Source organism: Phasianus colchicus, chromosome 13 (genome assembly GCF_987193195.1).
Source record: "Phasianus colchicus chromosome 13, bPhaCol1.hap1.1, whole genome shotgun sequence".
NCBI classification, from domain to species: domain Eukaryota; kingdom Metazoa; phylum Chordata; class Aves; order Galliformes; family Phasianidae; genus Phasianus; species Phasianus colchicus.
The window spans coordinates 1,936,285-1,955,095 of NC_143448.1; the positions used below are offsets into that span (position 1 = coordinate 1,936,285).

General features: G+C 52.0%; 1 protein-coding gene across 3 annotated transcripts in view; it reads right to left on the minus strand.

Moving 5' to 3' along the window:
• Window positions 1–463: 463 nt before the first annotated feature.
• The window catches only part of HYDIN (HYDIN axonemal central pair apparatus protein), a 108,655-nt gene continuing 90,307 nt past the window's right edge, over window positions 464–18,811 (minus strand). For all 3 annotated transcript variants that reach the window (XM_090149737.1, XM_031615478.2, XM_090149736.1), the window contains exons 56-85: window positions 18,365–18,603; window positions 17,989–18,103; window positions 17,626–17,830; window positions 17,197–17,432; window positions 16,544–16,695; window positions 16,029–16,221; window positions 15,590–15,698; window positions 14,809–15,069; window positions 14,331–14,473; window positions 13,891–14,109; window positions 12,658–12,818; window positions 12,351–12,463; window positions 11,615–11,849; window positions 10,970–11,182; window positions 10,190–10,328; window positions 9,710–9,875; window positions 9,169–9,316; window positions 8,387–8,594; window positions 7,658–7,879; window positions 7,135–7,304; window positions 6,609–6,807; window positions 6,323–6,481; window positions 5,911–6,191; window positions 5,389–5,608; window positions 4,802–5,014; window positions 4,175–4,338; window positions 3,723–3,873; window positions 3,104–3,334; window positions 2,172–2,396; window positions 464–1,075 (exon numbers count right to left, since the gene is read on the minus strand). In XM_090149737.1, the coding sequence (XP_090005863.1) occupies window positions 587–1,075; window positions 2,172–2,396; window positions 3,104–3,334; window positions 3,723–3,873; window positions 4,175–4,338; window positions 4,802–5,014; window positions 5,389–5,608; window positions 5,911–6,191; window positions 6,323–6,481; window positions 6,609–6,807; window positions 7,135–7,304; window positions 7,658–7,879; window positions 8,387–8,594; window positions 9,169–9,316; window positions 9,710–9,875; window positions 10,190–10,328; window positions 10,970–11,182; window positions 11,615–11,849; window positions 12,351–12,463; window positions 12,658–12,818; window positions 13,891–14,109; window positions 14,331–14,473; window positions 14,809–15,069; window positions 15,590–15,698; window positions 16,029–16,221; window positions 16,544–16,695; window positions 17,197–17,432; window positions 17,626–17,830; window positions 17,989–18,103; window positions 18,365–18,603 (5,979 nt within the window). In that variant the 3' untranslated portion in view covers window positions 464–586. The remainder of the gene's footprint in view (window positions 1,076–2,171; window positions 2,397–3,103; window positions 3,335–3,722; window positions 3,874–4,174; window positions 4,339–4,801; window positions 5,015–5,388; window positions 5,609–5,910; window positions 6,192–6,322; window positions 6,482–6,608; window positions 6,808–7,134; window positions 7,305–7,657; window positions 7,880–8,386; window positions 8,595–9,168; window positions 9,317–9,709; window positions 9,876–10,189; window positions 10,329–10,969; window positions 11,183–11,614; window positions 11,850–12,350; window positions 12,464–12,657; window positions 12,819–13,890; window positions 14,110–14,330; window positions 14,474–14,808; window positions 15,070–15,589; window positions 15,699–16,028; window positions 16,222–16,543; window positions 16,696–17,196; window positions 17,433–17,625; window positions 17,831–17,988; window positions 18,104–18,364; window positions 18,604–18,811) is intronic.

Sequence of the window (18,811 nt, forward strand, 5' to 3'; positions counted from 1 at the left end):
AACCATTCCCCCTTGTTCTGTCACCATCCACCCTCATAAACAGCCGTTCCCCCTCCTGTTTATACGCTCCCTTCAAGTACTGGAAGGCCACAGTGAGGTCTGCCCAGAGCCTTCTCCTCTCCAAGGGAAACAAGCCCAGTTCCCTCAGCCTTTCCTCATCGGACAGGAGCTCCTATTCCTTTCCGCACAGAAGAGCCCTCTGACCATCTCAGTGCCCTCCTGTGGACCCGCTCCAAGAGCTCCACGTCCTTCCTATGCTGGGTGCCCCAGGCCTGGACGCAGCGCTGCAGGTGGGGCCTCACAAGAGCCGAGCAGAGGGGGACAATCACCTCCCTCTTCCTGCTGGCCACCCCTTTTTTCATGCAGCCCAGCACACAGTTGGCCTTCCGGGCTGCAGGCACACACTGCTGGCTCATGTCCAGCTTCTCGTCCACCAGAACCCCCAAGTCCCTCTCCAATATCCACATCCCCCCACAGCACTCTGCTCTGCCCGTGCCTTTATTCCAAGCCGTGACACAGACCCCCACCATAGCACCACGAGCCCCCTCAGCCGGCGCCGTGCCCATGGGGGACACCTCCGACCCCATCACTTCTCGAGGGGCAGCCCCTGCAGGTAGAACACCCAGGAGATGCCCGCTCCCAGGCCATCCGTTCGGGCGCAGGAGACCACCAGCCGGCTGCTGACGGGGGTCTTGGTGCCATCCGGGCTGCCCTCGAAGGAGACAGCCATGAAGATGGTCTTCTTGGGGCGCAGGGTCTCGGTGGCTCTCACGGTGAAGGCTGGGTTCTCCACGTTGTACCTGAAGGCTGTGGGCTGGGGGAAGACGTTCTTGAAGGGGATGGAGGTGCTGCCACCGGCCTTGATGAGGAAGGGGCCCTGCGGCCTGGGGGGCAGGGCGAGGCCGAAGAGCGGGATGCTGTATTCCCTGCCTGAAGGGCCCAGGAGCTGCAGGGTGGCCCGGGACTCGCCCAGCTGGCAGGGCTCATAGATCACCTCCACGCTCACCTCCGAGCCCCCCAGGCAGGCGGGAGGCATGCTGATGGTCTTCTCCGTCTGGAAATCAGCACAGTCAGTCTGTACGGGACAGGAGGGACAAGCAGAGGAGCGTCACAAAAGCAGAGCTCAGAGGGGACAGCAGGGAAGAAAGCAAGGCTCCCCCTGCATCGTTTTAGTAGGAAGAGAACCTTGAAGTCATCTAGTCCAACTCTCCTGTAGCTAACAGGGACACCCACAGCTCCATCAGTGCTCAGAGCACCATCCAGCCTGACCTTGAGTGTCTACAGGGACAAGGCAGCCACTACCTCTCTGCTCAGCCTGTGCCATTTCTTCCTTATATCCAATCTAAATTGCACATCTTTTAGTTTGAAACCATTCCCCCTTGTCATATCACAACAGACCCTGTCCCCTTCTTTCTTACAGCCCTTTTAGATACTGAAGGCTGCTTGCAGGTCTCTCTGCAGCCTTCCCTTCTTTATGTTGCACAGCCCCAGCTCTCAGCCTGTGTCTGTAGGGAGGTGCTCCATCCCATAGGTCGTTTCTGTGGCCCACCTCCAGATACACTCCAACAGGTCCATGTCTCTCCTGCACTGAGCACTCCCCATCCGGACACAGTGCTCCAGGTGAGGTCTCACAGCAGAGGGACACATCCCCTCCCTGTCCTTCTGGCTGTGCTGCTTTGGATGTAGCCCAGGGTTTTGGCTGGCTTTCTGGGCTGCAAGGGCACACTGCTGCCTCATGTCCAGTTGCTACCCACTAGTCCCTTCAAGTATTTCTCCCCATGCTTTCTTTTGCCTATCACATTTCCCTCCCCATGTTGTTCCACAGAGACTGCCTAAATCTTCCCAGCAGGAATAATCCTGCACCCAAGGCCTGAGACATCTAAAGTCCCAGCTCCGGCAGCAACATGGAAGTCCAGGCACCATGGGATCTGCAAGAGCAGTTCCAGCAAGGGCAGTGGAAAGGGTCTGTGAGTGAGGACAGTCCAGATGGGGACGGGTCCAGCTTTGATAGGAAGACCCACCAGGCTCCCATGGCCATTCCAGCTATGCCAGGCAAAGCTGAAGGATCAGGATCCATTCACAGAGAGGACTGGCACCATCCAGAGGTGCTGCCTTCCAGCCTTTCTGTGCAGCTGGGCTCCCTTCCTCTTGCAAGAGCGCAGCACACTTACCTGGAGGATGTATTCTGTCTTTTGGCGGTTGTAATTCATGATCTTGGTGGTGATGGTCTGGTTAGAGCCCAGCATAGTGCAGAAGTACAGTGGCTTCTCCGGCTTGCTAACTGTGGCTTTCAGGATCAACTCGTAGTAGAATGAGCCCAAATTACTGCTATGGAGCATCAGGCGCCCAGTGCTCTCACCTACCTTCAAAGGCTGGTACTCAAAGACAAGATTGGCCTGGGAAGGATGGAGGCAAAAGTCACAAGGTCAGGCAGAGGATGGAGGAAATCAGTCCCAAGTGCGCTCACAGTGCTGGGCGGGAGCCCAACCTGCTCTAGACAGAACCCAGAGGAGCCCAAATACCAGTCCTTCACCCATCATCCCTGCTTTAGCAAGCTCTAGTAGCTGTGCCCTCGCTCTGCTCACACGTTATCAAATTTGATAACACACATCCCTGCTTTCTTTGGAAACAAGGATTAAACCCCCACTCCATACAACATGCTTCTCTTTCACTGCTACTACAGTCATAAATTTTGTCTTTATAATGTGTTTCCAGCAGTTCTCAGGGAAGCTGGGCAGCTTGACACAGCTGAGCACACTGCTAGTGAGGACACGGGAGACCCAACTGACTCTGCACAGGGACCTGGCCCAAAGAAGAGCAATCATGGAAAGAAGATGCAAGGCAGTCACACTTGCAGGATGGCCTGTGGGACACCGGGTTTGCATATCTCAGGAGGCAACGTGACAGAACATCAGGACAGGGCAATTCTTACTGGAGATACTCTCATTCACTCCTTCCCCTTTGAGTTATTAGCAAGTGGGAGAAGTGGAAGCTGTCACCCTTGAAGAGCAGCCCCATATTGGCCAACATAGGGCATCACATTCAACAAGCACCTGCTCCCAGAAAGGCTGAAAAGTGTGCATTGGGTGAGCTCTAAACCTACCTCTGAATGAGCAGGAACAGTGAAATGTGGGGGAACAGTGATGTCAGGCACTTTGCAATCTACATCAAACACCACTGGGGCAGCAAGAGGGTTGTCCACCTTGATGGTGGAAGACACGTTCTGCCGGACAGCGGCGCTCACTTCGACAGTGCCAATGGGTCCTGAAGCAGTGGCCTTGAAGGTGATCATGTAAAACAAGTATTCCTTGGTCACCTCATTGAGGAAGGTCACCTGAATCAGAGAAAAAAAAGGAAGCTCTGGTCATTTTACACACGGAAATCTACCGGGTGTACTAGACCAGCCCAAAGAGTTCTCCAGCTCAGCACCCACACTTCACAGATGGCCATAAGCAACCACATGGGAGGAGTGCAAGACTGGGGCAAAGTATTTCCATTTGTAATCTCCAGAATGCTTCCACCTCACCTATGACCTGACCAGCTCATGTTTTGCAACCCTCAAGGGCTGCCAAGACTGACAGCTCAAGGAGTGCATCTGGAGGTGCCTGGTGTCTGCCTGGGACCTTACAGACTGGGCACATGGAGATATGAAAAGAGGCATGTGGCTACTCAGCCAGCAAACAGCTCCTGGAAGGACCCTGCAGCCTGGTGTCTACATTTACCACTGTGCTAAAGACTCCTTCCTTGTAGGAGAAGAATGTGAGCTTGTAGTCCTTCTTGCTGGAGCCAGGCACATCAATGTATTCCAGCCCATGCAGCACAGAACTATGTTCCATGTCCTCTGGTTTGAGTATTTCCATTACCACAAGGAACCTGCGGGTGAGGAGGAGGCAGTGAGGGTAGGAAGGAAGAAACCCCATAGGGTATCCATCACCTGGGGGTACATCACAGCCCCTGGTCCTCCTCTCTGCCTCGGGCAGAGGGAGCCAGTACCCTAGAGAAAAGTGCTCCAGGGTGGATCTGAACGTGAGCAGTGTGACCACAGGCATCTATGGTCAGAAAGCGGCCAACAGCAGTGCAAAGCTTGCCAGAAGGACTCCCATTCAGCAAAAAGTCCCTCCTTGCACCGCTGCAGGATTTGCTGATGGGAAGAGACCTCCTGGGCCCAACTCACCTCTGCGGTTTGTTCAGCCAGTTGGAGACGGGGAGGAGCTCAGTGTAGGGAGTCCTGCATGGCACCTCCCGAACAATGGTCCCTGAGCACTTTGGGTCCTCAGCAGACCCTTGTAGGAGGTAGTACAAGCCTGTCCCATCTGGCAATGGGAAGAAGATGGAGCCCTGGAGACAAGGAATGGGGTTTGTGAGCTCTCCTGCTCTCAGCCCAGAGCAGTTACTGACTCTTTCATGCACAGTATTCATCTCAGGAGCCAACACCAAACGCCTTCTGTGGCATCTCCTCTGTCTCCAGAAGAACTGAAAACTGCAGGACTCTTAATGTAAGGCTTTAAATATGAATATCATACATTAAGGAGATACCAATCACATGCAACCCCAACAGGGTATAGATCTGCTCAGTGCACTGGAAACTGACCAAGGAGATCTCTGGCCTTTGTTATTGCTCTGGGCTTCAGTTCTGGCTTGCTGTAAGGCCAGATGGAGCAGGGCAGTGGGCAGATGCCCAACATAGGATTTAGGATAATTCATGTTTAGAGGAGACCATCTTGTCTAACGTCCTGCCCAAAGCAGGGTTAGCTATGAAGGTTGTGCCAGGAGGGTCAGCATATTGGCTCAGCTCACATACCTGATGCTTTTTTTTCTCAGAGCTCATGGTTAGGGGCTCGTAGGTGATCTTGTATGGCTTGTCTTGTTGATTGCCATCAAGATGGATGCATTCAAGTCCTTTCCAGTGATCACCCTCAATGACAGGTTTCACAGCCCAGGGCTCATTGCTTGGGTTGGACAGGAGGATGGTCTGGCTGTGCTTCTCACGCACATGGCATGAAAAAATCAAGGTCTGTAACGGAGGAGCACAGATCATGCTTGGTTGGACAGAGGATTTCTTTCCACAGGGCTGCCACCTGCTCACCCACTTGCAGAGAGATCAAAGGAAGAGGCAGAAGTCTGAAAAAGGGTCTTAGACCATCTCTACACCAGGCCTTGGAGCACAGCAAGAAGTGTTTTAGGAAAAGTCATCTGCCAAATGTCCATTTGTGCCATAGCTTTTGGAGTCAATCTTGTTGGTTGTTCATAGAAAAAGAAGAGGAATGAGTTTTGTCATGCTGGGTGAAGGAGAAGGAAAACGAGGAGCAGGTAAGGAGCCCCCAGTCTGTACCCTGGAAGAGGTGTGGTGGGATAAGAGGGACCCGAGCCCAGCACTGCTGCTGTTACCTCTTTGATGACGGGGGTCTCCATGCAGCACCCTGCCAGAGTAAGGCAGAGTGGCTCACTGCCCTGGATGAAGCACTGCAGCCCCTCATACTGGATAGTGGGGCTCAGCTTCGATGGGTGGAAGCTCACCACGAAGGGGACGTCCATTCCTGGGGAGATGTAACCCTTTGTGGGGCTGATGGAGAAATCTGGCTTGAAGCTCTTGACGTCCCACTTGAACCTTGCAAAGGAAAGCATAAGTACAGAAAGGATTAGCAATGGGGAGGCTGTGAATGCAATATGCTGCTTCCACACCTACTGTACTCTTCTCCATAGGATCTCAGGTGTGGTGAGGTTTTAAGTTGGGCAGAACTCAGCTTGCACCCTACTGCTTTTGAATATATCCCTGATAACTGCTAGGACCTGACTGCACAGCTCTCCAACGATATGACAAGGCAGAAGGGAACTACCTAGGCAAGCTACAGCACCATCCAACCCCCACCCCAGCTCTCAGCACTCAGATAAGTCACGGTTTTACATTACTTGACTCCAATGTCGCCCGTGTTCTGCATGGTGATGCGCTGGGACGTGCAGCTCTGCTGCACCACTGCTCCAAAGCTGAGGTACTCCTCGTCCAAGCTGACACAGATCCCCTGGCAGGAGCCCTGCACCATGAACAGGGAGCGCAGCAGCCCGCTGCTCTCCAGCATCACTTCCTCAGTGAACGGCTGAATGCGGCGCTCAGGGGAGAAGATCACCTCCACTTTACAGGTGTCTCCTTTGGGCTTCAAACTTAGTTCTCTGTTGGGGTGCAAGCAAAGAACCTGTGCAAAGAAACGAGAGGACAGCACACATTTGTAATTAATGCCAGCTCCCATCCCAAGCAGCTCATGGGTACTTGCAGGTACTCCTGTAGGTTCCCCTAAGGGTTCTCTAGTGAAGGAAGTGGCCTTACCCCATCTTCTTGCAGTTCTGGTACAGTGGGCATGAAACAGAGCTTAAAAGTGAGAGGGGCAACACTATTGTTTGCTATGATGACAATCTTCTTCACCGTCTGTCCCACAGAGAGGGCTCCAAGCTTCACCACCTTCCCTTGAGGTTCCACAATGTCCACCTGAGACAGGAGGGAGACAGGTGAAACAAAAGGAAAGGTGGAAAATCAAATCATGGCAGGCTGGGGAAGAGAGATGAGGAAAGCCGTGCTGGCTGGCTAGAGTTTTAGGGTTTGGATTTCCTCTCACCTTCATTTCTGCACCCTTTCCTTGGACCTCAACAGTCTGTTGACAAAGACCATTGATTTCAAAAGGAATGAGCTCATGGTAAGATGCAGCTTCTCTGGGATAGAAAGTGATGGGCACCTCCACCGTCCCTCCTGGGTGAAGGATGTACCCTGGGAAGTCCACCTCCAGGTGCATGGTGTTGGTGAACAAGCAGCTCAAACTGGCAGAAAGCACAGCAAAGAGAAGCAGAGGTGTTGCGTGTGGTGCTCAGGAGACAACATCAGGGCTGCAGTGTTATTAGGGCACAATGGCTACATCCTGGGGTGTGCTTATCTTGGCAGCAGGTCATAGCGTGCTTAGTAGAGGGAAATGGCCTCAAGTGGTTTCTTGTGTGACTGGCACCCCAAGGAGAATTGTATACAAGCAAAGACTCCCGTCAGCCAAGAGAAATGCTTTGTGAAACCCCATCGTCAGAACAACTCAGGCATGAAGACTGCTGGGTCTGGCACAGGATGGGAGAGGAGTGAATGAGCATGTGAAGTCCTACCTGACATCTTTGTCTGCTTTGTTTGTGATGGCAAGAGTCTGCCGTGCAGGTGCCATCCCAGCCTGGTAGATGAAGCAGGCTCCGAAGTTGAGTCTTGTGGTTGAGAAGTGGACAGTGGGCACTACCACAGTGGCCAGGAACACGCAGTTAAACGTAGGACCCTTGCTGATCTGGTGGGGAGAAAGACAGCTTAAGCCAGCTCAAGAGATGGGAACTGCAGCCACAAACACAGGAGATGGGTGAGGAAGAGCGTGAGGACAGCTGCTGCAGTGACAATAAGGAAAGCCCGATGCCAAAGGACAGCAGAAAGAGGAAGGGATGGTTTCTGGAGAGTCATGGCCATGGGTGAGCACTCACTAAGATAATGGGTTCAGAAGCTGTCAGGCTCTCCAGTTTGGCAGCAGTAACCTCTCTGTCCTGCTCAGCATCTTCAAAGCTGGAGCTCACCCCCAGCTCTGAGCTCTTGCTGCCAAGCTGGCATGTGGGAAAGTCAAACTCCCCCCATTACACACAGCTGCCTCACCTGCAGTGTCAGCTCTACGTCCTTTAATGAGCACATTTTCCGAGGGTGAAAAACCAGCTGGGTGTCCACCTTGCCCTCAGCATGCACACTGCCTGTCTGAGGGCTGAGGGACAGGAGCTGCACCCGGGCTGTGGGGCCGCTCAGCTCCCATGAGAAGGTGAAGCTGAACTTGCCATTGTTGTAGATGCTGAAGGTGCGCCGGGTGCTCTCGTTCAGCTGCACCTGGGGGGAGAAAGTGGCAAGGATGTGGGGGTTTGGTGCCTGCAAAATGCCAACAGACACAGCAAGGGCTCCTTCCTCACATGCTCCTGGATCCTTCCCATCTGATGGATGACCACCATGAAAGATCAGTCTCCCTCTCTCTAGAGAACAGCTTGAACATGTAAAAGATGAGCAGTAATGGCCTCAAGTTGCCCCCAGAGGAGGTTTTGGCTGGATATTAGGAGCAATTTCTACTCCAGAAGAGCAGTGATGCAGTGGCAGAACTGTCCAGGGAGGTGGGGGAGTCACAATCCCTGGAGATGTACAAGAACCATGGGGATGTGGCACTGAGGGACGTGGGCAGTGGGCATGGTGGGGGAGGCTGATGGTTGGACTCAATGATCTTAGCAGTCTTCTCCAACCTCGGTGACTTTATGAAACGTCTGCCCTCTTGCTCAAACATATCTGCAAAGCTCCTGGTTGAGGTACCGTCTTGCAGGACCATGTAGAGCAAGAGGAGCTGCTCACCTCCTCGAAGTCAATGACGTTGACCTCCTGTGCACTGAGCTCAGTTACACCACCATCGCTGTTCTCACACCTGACAGACACACTCATGGTGTAGCCAGTGGCCTTGATATTCAGGGAGAGGGGCTCCGTCTTCCTCTTGACATCGCATTTGAGGTTGAAGACCACCTCTCCTTCTAGTGTCGGTGTGAAGGCAATTGTAATGGGAAATCTGGGGAGAGAAAACCCGTTTTTGTCTCCATTCACCCTCTGATGGCTTTCTTGGCCCTGTACTGCATGGTCCTTGGGAGAACAGCGTGCAGTGGCTGCAGCAAGGCCCTAGGTTTGGAAGAAGCCAGCAGCTGTGCATAGTGCTCTGTTGCAAAGCTCAGCAGCTTTTAAACCAAGGCAAAATTGCCTGGAGCTAATGCAGCACCTGGGCAGGCTGTGAGTAGGCACACCCCTGGTGGATCTGTGGTATTGGCTGGACAGCTGCTGGCTTGGGAAATCAGATGGTTAAAGCCTCAAAACATGATTCTGCCATCAAAACCAGAAGATCCAAATCTGAACTTCGCTGGCAAGGGGGCCCATAAGACCAGGGTAACCCAAACAGCCACTGGACAGCAAAGCCTGCAGGTTTCTGGTGCTTCTTAGGGGAGGGAATGAACCAAGGCAGATATGTGCCATTGCTGAGTGTCACTTGGTGACTGCAGAGGGGAGAAAGCCTCCAAAGCAAAGTGACCATGCAACATTTGGCTGGTGGGAGAGGGAATCTGTCCTGGTAGCCCATCACACTGCCTCATTACCTTGAAAGGGGAGCAATGGAGCCTGCCATGGGCTCTACTTTCACCGAGGTGCTGCATCCCTCTGAGAAGAGAGAGCTTTCTCTGAAAGCAAAGGCGAAAGCCTCCTTCTCTCTGTTGATCATATAGATGGTCTGCTGTACTTTGTGCCCTGGAAAAGGAACAGATTAGTCTCTGGAAACCCCTAATTCCCCTGGCAGCATGGCCACCATGGCACAGTGTGCTCCTGCCCATGTGCTGAGCGCAGTGGAAGTTTGCAGCACGGCATGCTCAGGATGAGAGCATGGAAACCAGCTTCTCACCCCCTGGTCTTCCTGGCATCACTCCCAAGTCCTCTCCTGGAAGCCTCAGCCACACACTGTGCCCCCAGTACCCTTGTCTTCTTCCCTTCCCCTCCCTCTTCCTCCTACAATCAGGTCCAGGAGCTGGCTGACGTGCTCACAAGTGCCAGCTCCCATTTCCAGCTTCCTTTTGGGAGTTTGGCTCGAACAACAGAACTGGATCAGCGTATGTCTGAGCGTATAAGGCATAACCATGTGCTTACCAAGTAACAGCAAAAGGAGGTTCAGGTGGGACCTGTCCAGAGTCACTAGTGGTTCAGTGCTGTGTCCCACCAGCAGGAACAGGGCTGAAATGCTCTTCTCAGGGATTGTAAAGACCCAGAAGGACTCGGTGATGTCCAGATGTCGGGGGATGAATTCAAACTTGATCTAAGGAGAAAGAGGCAAATGAAGGAATGTTGCTGCCCTTGGCAGGGGTAAGGGAAGGAAGTGCAGGCTGTAGCATAGAGAAATCCCAGAAAGCTCTCAGCTCAGAGGCAGGCCACTGTGACACTTACAGCCCAAAGGCATGGCAGATGTTGGCAGTGTAAGAACAGGTTTTCTGCCAACTCCAGTCAATAGTTTCATCATGACCTTGCCTAAAGCAAGCTCACAGTGAGATCAGACACCCAGAGCTTAGACACAGCTGGTGTCAAACTGGCATACATTTTACTGGGCCAACCTTCCTCCTTTTCTGCACCCACCTCTGCTTTCTTCCCAGGCTGGATCTGCCCTCTCTCTGTGAGGCAGAAGAAAGCTCTCTGTCCTGGTGGGGCTTCAGGGTCCTGGCATGTCCACTGGAAGGAGTATGCAGAACTGGTTGGGTTCATCACCTTGAAGGTCCTGGGCACACAAAGTGAAAAAGACTGCTAAGGTGGCAGCAGGACATTAATAATCCTATCCTGCAGCAGGCACCAAGCACTGCCAGTCTGGACATCATCCAGATGTTGGATGCAGGTGGACAATGCTGGGAACATGAACATTTCATCTGCTTTCTGCAAGCAGTTTGTCTCCTAGATGGAAATAATGGAAATAATGCCAGCTAACGAGAAAGAAATTATAGAAAGGATACAGCCAAACTCTTGAACCTTAAAAATGGTGAAATCAGGTCCAACAAGACTCCTTTGGAAGATGATACTGTCTGTTGTGGCTGGTATGTCAAAGGTGCAAGAATGTCCCAAAGATGCTCTTGGAAGGGACCAATGTTGTACTGCCCCATAGCACAGGTTTAGATGGGGTTCTCTTAGCTCAACTCCATGCTGAGGAGCTGAGCACACACTACCAGCTGTGTTCATTGAAGTAAAGGGCAAAGAGAAGGAAAAACTGGCCACTTGTTCTTCGCCAGCTTGTTCCAGCCCCACAGCAGACTGGTGGGCACGTGTCAGCAGGACACAGACATGGTACAGATGTGCCACAGGGCTGGAGATGCCTCTGCTTAAGGAGGGTGACAAGAAGCCATTAACAGAAGCCATGCCCACACCTACCTGCTGTTCCTGCTGCCAACCCCAGTTGCTACAAACTCGATTACTTTGGTCTTCAGATCTAGCACTGCCCCTCTGGGCTCCGGCAGCTCTGGTTTGCGCCTCTTTGCAGTGATGTAGTCAGAATCCTCCAGTTCAAAGTGGCAATGTGGCATCTGGCTTTTCCCCTTCACAACCACCTTTGGGCCCTTCTGATTTGGTTTCAGGTTAGGAATGCTAGAAAGAATGATATTAGGAGAACATTGCTTCCAGACAGTTGCTTGTGTTGTGTTCTTTCTCAGTGCAAGAAATTCCAGCAGAAGTGCAGAGCTGAGATGGTAGAAGTGGGAACAGCTGTGTGTCTAGAGAAGAACACAAGTTTCTATGTAGACAGGAAGGTCATGCTTGTCTGATAAAGCAGGCTATTTAGCTTTCGCTGGCCCCTAGGCAGCCTTTCTGAATCGCCCATTCCAGATGCTACAACACAAGAAGAGCTTAATATTTTATAAAATGTCTCCATGCCTGCTTCCACCAAGGCCAGATAATCACCTTTACTCACTCCTGCATGCTGGTTATTCCCGCTGCCCCTATGGGAGTAGCTGTCCCCAAGTCTGCATTCCCACCCCCCACTGGAGGCAAAGCACGAGTTAAAGAGCCACCATTTCCTACCTGCAGACCATGCAGCTCTTAAAATTCCCCACATACACTGGAGAGAACTTCATCTGGAAGAGCTGCTCCTGGCCAGCAGGGATGGTGCCGCTGGGAGGCTCAACAGAGAACAGTGGGGTGGCATGGCCAAGGCTTGCGGGTGAGCTCAGGGTGGATGAGGTGTGCTCTAGGGCATGGCCCAGCCGGCCGAATGGGAGCTTCACAGAGGCAACAGGCATGGAGGAAAGGCAACGCCCTGTGGGAAGGAAGAGCTTAGCAGGACATTTACTTTCAGGAAGGAAATCCTGTCAAACTCTCTTCATCTCCAGAACTGAGTTGCTAAAGGCAAACTTCTCCTGTGGAATGGCTTCTGGCCAGCGTTCACCCCTATACATTTCCAGGAACTACTGAGTGAGTTGGCCCAGGTCAAAGATGTGCCAACTTATGGTAGAAACCAGTGCGCTGCACCAGCTGGGAACATTTCTGAGCACTATGTCATGTTGGACAAACTCATCTCCCTCAAGGACAGCATCAGTGGTTGAACTAGATGTTCCCAGTGGTCTTTTCCAACCGTAATGATGCTATGATTCTCTGACTTCCATAACCAGTGCCCAAGACGACTGATGGCACAGCCCAATGAATCAGCTTCAGCACAAGCATGCTGGGAAGGAACCAACATCAGGACAGACAGGGAGGGAGGTGAGCACATTCAGTGGATGCCAGGCACCCCAAGCTGCCAGCAGAGCCAGTTCCGTACCTTCCAGCCTGGATGGGAGCAGCTCCCCAGCTGGGCTCTCTGCTCTCTCACCCCCCACGTCTGCCATCCAGGTGTACTCCAGGGACACATTCCCTGTATTGGACAGCCGGAAACTGAAAAGCAAGGAGAAAAAAAAAGTAACAACCAATGAAAGCTGTCAGTGATGACATATTTACAAGCTTAGAAGTTAAAGAGGAAGGTGCAGGTGTGGTGCCTGAGAGATTCAATCCAAGCGGTTTATTCCAGCCTCGCATCTCAAATGGGCAGCTGCCTTTGGAGCAGTCCCTGCTCCACCTCCACCACTCACGGGAATCTCCTCGTCTGGAACAGCAAGGTCTCCTTGAACTGAATCGTGTCCACATCCAACTGGAAGTCAGCATAATCAATGACAGCGCTCAGGCGAAGTTCCACTTCGCGGCTGCTGTTCTCCAGGATGGTGTGAGCTGGTTCTGGGTCTGTCTCGATCACCTCCAAAGAGGACAAGGAAGAATCACTGAGCAGAGAGCTCCCGAGACTCCAAAATCAACTACATACAGGAGCTAGGAAGGACCGTTCCCATTTATTTAGATAAATGCTACATAATGCTGCTCAAAGCAGTCACCACCACTGTGGTGTGAATATGCCCATGTGGACTATGACCAGTTATCAGCCCCCATGTTTAAATCCTGTAGAATGTCTGACATTTGTCCTGGCCCCCAATAAGTCTGACAGGTCTCTATATTAGGATTAAGCTTCTCTGTTGGAGCCCTGTGGACAGAGAACCCAAAGAGTGAACAAACCTAAGTACCACCTTTCCTTGAAAGGGCCTTCCAAATGTCACATGTGGGACAACAGCCACACAGACATCTTGGGAAGGGAATGAGATCGTTAGGGAAATTTCTGGCTGCTGATGCTCTGACAGAGAAAAAAAAAAATAGCTTAGAGGTCTTATAATGGTTCAGACACCAGGGAAGAACCATCACTCAAGGTAAGAGTGTACAGAATCATAGAACAGCTGGGGTTGGAGGGACTTCAAAGACTACCTACTTCTAGCTCCTTGCTGTGGGCAAGGTTGCCAAGCCATGCTCACCAGCATATCATGCTGTGATCAGGTGTGAAAGCTAATTGATAGCAGGGCCTCAGCTTGGGGCAGGCGTTCCCCAGAAACCCCAAATGGTGCTGGAAACCACGAGGAAGAGATGACAAGCTTGGTTCTCTGAGGAGCTCCTCAGAGGGCTGGAAGCTGCCTGGTTAGCTATGTTCTTCCACTCTCAAAGGTGTGGGATAGTGAATTACTGACTATGTGTCATTCTTTTCGGACTTGATTTTCCTTCAGTCATTTTACAGTTACTGTAACATTAGCAAATTGAAAAGCTCTAATATTACTTGGTGCTTGAACAAGAGCTTCTGGAGATGGTAATTCTTTGGACTCCTCTAAGACCACCATATATTGCTCATGCTTCAGGAGGAAGCAGGAACTGCTCAGCCAGCAGATGGTAGCTTTGCTGCTGTTTTTAGGCACCTGTTTTTATGGGTTGGCTTTTGCTGCTGTGCTTCTTACCTTCTTCTTGACTGGCCACATAGCTGCCTCCCCCCTGGTGGCATCCACCCATTTGACGGTGTGCAGGCGGTCGTCCCAGTCAGAGACCTGCTCTGCTGGCAGCTGGAAGGAGATCCTGGCCACCTTACACTTCACAGGCTGTGCTTGGCAGGTGACTGCAACATCTGACTTCAAGGTCACTGTGATGTCCTTAGCACAGCCAGCATGGAGGTGTCCCACCTAGGGAGAATGGGAGCCAAGACCCAAATGGAATCACTGGCCAGGACAGGACCATCAGCAAAGGAGTTGTGATGCAAAGATACCATCTCGTACAACAAGGAGCCCCAGCTAAGTTCTGGTTTGCATCTCCCAGCACTGAAAAGCACCAGTAGGTGGAAAGTCACTGGTAGCTCCCAGAAATCTATCTGGGCAGTGGGAAAGGCAGAGCTGCCAGCACTCACCTGGGGTGAGAAGTGGAAGGGGGAGCTTGCCAGCCACTCGAACCGCATCGCCTCCGCCTGGCTGCGGTTGGTGATCGTGAAGGTCACCTGGTAGGGCTTCCCAATGTGACAGTCCCCAAACTGGATGTGATCCACTCTGGCAGCTGTTAGGGAGGAGAGCAAGAGATGTCAGTGTGTAGTGAGGTCCACCCAGCCCGACTCCTTGCCTTGCTCCAAGCCTTCCTACCTCTGGGAGATGCAATTCCCCATTCTCCCACTGTCCTTCAGAGATGCACCCTGACAAGTCCCTAAGTGTGGCTGTCTGGGTACGGGTGGGCACGTATTACAGCATGTAGAGGGCAGGTGTGCTCACAGACCATCAGGTCTGATGGTGACAGCACAGGGTTGCTTATATAGAGAACACATACTTGAACATGGCCTTCATCTCCATAGTGTATCACATGCAGACTGCCAGAGATGTCCACCTGACATCTCTTACCTTCAATTATGTCCTCCTCCAGATTGCTTTCAGTATTCTCCTCAAAGCTGTCTGCCACAAGTCCGTGGATGTTATCTAGTGTGAAATCATCCTCGTAGCCCTCACCCACCAGCTGGATGTTGGTCTCCTCATAGGGGTTGTCCACCACAGACAGGTGGATCTGTCCTTCCACACGCTGGGGCAGGTTGGGTTTGAAAAGCACGTCAAACTCTGCTGATTCCCCATGATGTAGGACACAGGAAGCAGTGTGGGGCTTTCTCCCTGCACCAAAGAAATTAGAGACAGTGATAGATCTGTTCAGAGGAAATTCTTCCTTGGGATATAATAGGAAGAAGTGATTGAAACCCAGCTGTTTCTAAGCACAGGTGCTCCCACCTATAGCTCTGCATATTCCTCTTATGCTCACAAGGCTATGATGACAGCACACACAGCCTTAAGTGTCTCAACGTCTGGTTTACACCTGCCTCCCAAACCTCCTCCAGTCAGTGCCTAACATCTAGCTGCTGCTTGGCAAACCTTGAGCAGGGCACATGTTTAGAATAACAGAATCATTAAGACTGGGTGAAAAAGAGCTCTCAGATCTCTAAGCCAACCCCACCTCACCAGGCCAACTGCCCACATCCCTCAGTGCCACATCCCCACAGCTCTGGGACACCCCAGGGATGGTGGCTCCCCCACTGCCTGGGCAGCTGTGCCACTGCATCACTGCTTCTTTGTAGAAGAATTTTATCCTATTATCCAACCTGTTTGGATGCCCACACTTCATGGCTAATGCATTTACCTTCTCCAGTAGAATCCTCCTTTGTGTCTGTAACCTGATAGATGCAGTGGGTGGTGGGCCTGGCTTTCAGGAAGAAAACTCTCGCTTCATCCAACATATCTATCATCAACTGAGAAAAGGGAACACAGAGCACTGCCACAACAGTGAGGGTGCAGGACAGCCCAAAGACCAACACTGAGCTGCTGCTGGGCCCTCACTGAGAAAGAGTAAATAATGAGCAGAATGGAATTAAACTACAGTCAAGTTTAATTAAACTGCGGTAAGATGTGATCAAATAGAATATAAGGTAAGTAGGATGTCATACATTTCCACATATGAGATAGGAAGAGAATGGAGAGGGGACGCACAGTGTAGCAGCAAGTCTGTGCCATGCTTTCTCCTCCATGGGACAAGAACTTGCTTCCAGAGTAGTTGATGCATTCCCCCAGCAGCCCCTCACCTGGACAGGTATGATGCCATTGTTCTGAAGGACCAGAGGGAGCTTTTCTGAATCACCAAGCAAGAGTTTCTTGAAGAGGAGCAGAGGGTTCCCCCTCTTGTTGTGAAGCACTGGACGCAGGACTGTCACCCGAGGCAAGTTCCCCTCCCCACTGATATCAAATGTCAGGCTTTCTGTTTTAATTGCCACTGGGCTGCAGGAGGGGCAGAGGAGAAATCGTTATTGGCTGGTGTTTATACAGCCCCCTTGTCCCTCTCCTCCCACATCCTTAGCACAGGATCCAGGAGGAAATAACGTGGCACAGAAACCACTTCATCAACCTCTTTGTCTTCTGCACATCTCTGCATTAGGGAGCTGGTTAGTGGGCATGGTGGGGATGGGCTGGGGTTGGACTTGGTGATCTAAGAGGTCCTTCTCAACCTGAGTCATTCTGTGATTCTACGACAGGTCTGCATCCTCCCAGAGGAGAGGCAGCTATCACAGACGTCCCCCTACCATCTCACAGGGTGTGTTACCTTGCCTGGAGTTCAAGGCAAGCCTCAAAAGTGCACTGGTAGCTCTGCATCGTTTGTGGACTGAAGGTCACTGTAGCAAAGGCGTGAGAACGGCTGGGCACACACATCTGAATGGGATCCACCTCAAAGACGTCACTGATGCGGCTGTTATGCTGGAGGGAAGCACACGGAGTGATGTTAGGGCATAAAACCTTCCATGCAGTGCAGCCCAATTCACACGTGTATCAGGGAGCAGGGGACAGGACGCTTCCGTCTCAAGGGAAGACACCAAAGTAATGCTGGCCTTAGACAGGGAGCTGCCATAAAGCCCAGGAGAGCAGGAGGTGCATGGAAAACCCTGCAAATAATCTAGAATTGACATTTAAAGAGAAGAAAAATAAGCAGCCTGATGAAATGGCCTCCTTGGAGCCCAGACACATTGGGCCCAGTAGAAAAGACCCTTCTATGTGTTTCCAAGAGAGATTCAGAAGGGTTCAGGTCTCCCTCCACAGACCCAGAGGAATGAGCCAAAACCTTGAGATGTGCTGAACACAACCCAGGGGCTGCTGCTCTCCCCTGTAACTTTGCACAGAGCTGGATTAGAGCGGGCAAGATGAATCTAGAAAGCAAGGCAGGCTCCCACCTTAAAAGAGGAGCAATCACCCTTTTCTTACCTTAGTGGAGATGGGCTTGATGGAGAGGACCACGTCACAGGGGACTTTGCCCACATTGCGGATCTTGAAGCGGGCTGAGGCCCGGTGCCCAACCAGAACGTTGGTGAAGATGAACTTATTCTCATCTGTGATGAACACACCTTTGTCCTGCACAGTCTGCAGGATCTGGCAGAGGTTGGCGTTGCTGCAGATACGATGCTCCTCAAAGATGGAACCTATGTCATCAACTACAAATGCTGCAAGAAGAAAAGAGGACTGAGAAGCCTTCCTGCTGAGGTTATGCGGACCCAGAAGGCTGTAAGACTCAGCCTGGGAGCCCAGGCACCATCAGTGCTAAAGGACATTACTTTCTGCTTGCCCTTCCACATATTCCTCCTGCCCTCTCCCTACTGTTGGACTTGGCTATAGCAACCTGTAGGTGGTGTATACCTGGAAGGCAGGACTCAGCCAGCAGGGTGTAGGGGATGCCAACAGGATTGTCCTTTGGGTCTCTGTCACAGATATTGATTGATAGATGCTCCTCGCATGTCCCCACTGGCTCTGCCTGGCAATCCACTGTGATGGTCTGCTGGCCCCCAGGAGGGATGGAGCCAAAGCCAGGGTACACCGTGAACATGCCGAGAGTCAAGCGTGCCTGCAGACAGAGCCCCAGAGAGGCTGATGACTCGCAGCCTTGCCTTGGCTGTCCCCAGCAAGGAGCGTGACGCCCCCTGGCCTCCAGTCAGTGAGGGGTGACCCACGGCTCAGAGGCAGCCCCACTACGTGACTGTATCCCAACCCATGGCCACCCACCTGCATGAAGGGGTTCGTGTCCTTCTGCAGAGACTGCCTGTTTTCCTTCCCAGAGTTGGGCTCTTTGTCGATGCTTTCATTCTCATTAGAGTCATCGGACATCCCATGATTGACACTGAGAGGAGAAAGCAGAATTATCCATTGTGCTGAGCTCCTCACCATCCTCCAAGGCCAGAACCTTCTCCTCATGGAGGGAAGCCTTCCTACAGTCATGTTCCTGATGGATCCACAAGCGTTGGCCTGGTGATGGTCATGGGTAGATCAGCTCTACCACCAACTCTGTCCTGCTCATGGGGCAGCCGAGGCATTTTTGGGTCCCTCTGAATAGCCAGCCACACTCTCATGACTAGGACAGGCACTGCAGAACTTCACCCACCTTTTCCTTCTTAACCCAGATGCATCCTGCTCTGCTTTGTAGATTTGGAATTTGAAGTCAAGGCTGCCTCTGTTTTCCAGGATGAAGCTGCAGGTTTTCTTGGTGCCATTCACCACAGTCCCGAAATCAATGAATGAGGCTGGGGTGATGCTGTACTTGCTGAACACGGCCTTGGCAGACACCTTCACTGGGATGATGGCGATGGCCTCCCCTCCTTCACAGAGGCTGGGCTCAATCACCTGCAGCCAGAGGAGGGTTTGGTAACACAGTGAGGAGTCCCATGTCTCCTCCTGTCACCCCACATCATCCTTAGCCTATTAACCCTGTCTCAATGCCTCCTCCAGAGCCAGATTTTCAGTTCTGCTTGGGAAGCATCACCAACACCTTCTAAAGATTATGTTGCATGTATCTAAGAGAGGATTTCCCAGCGAAACCTCTCCTCCCAGG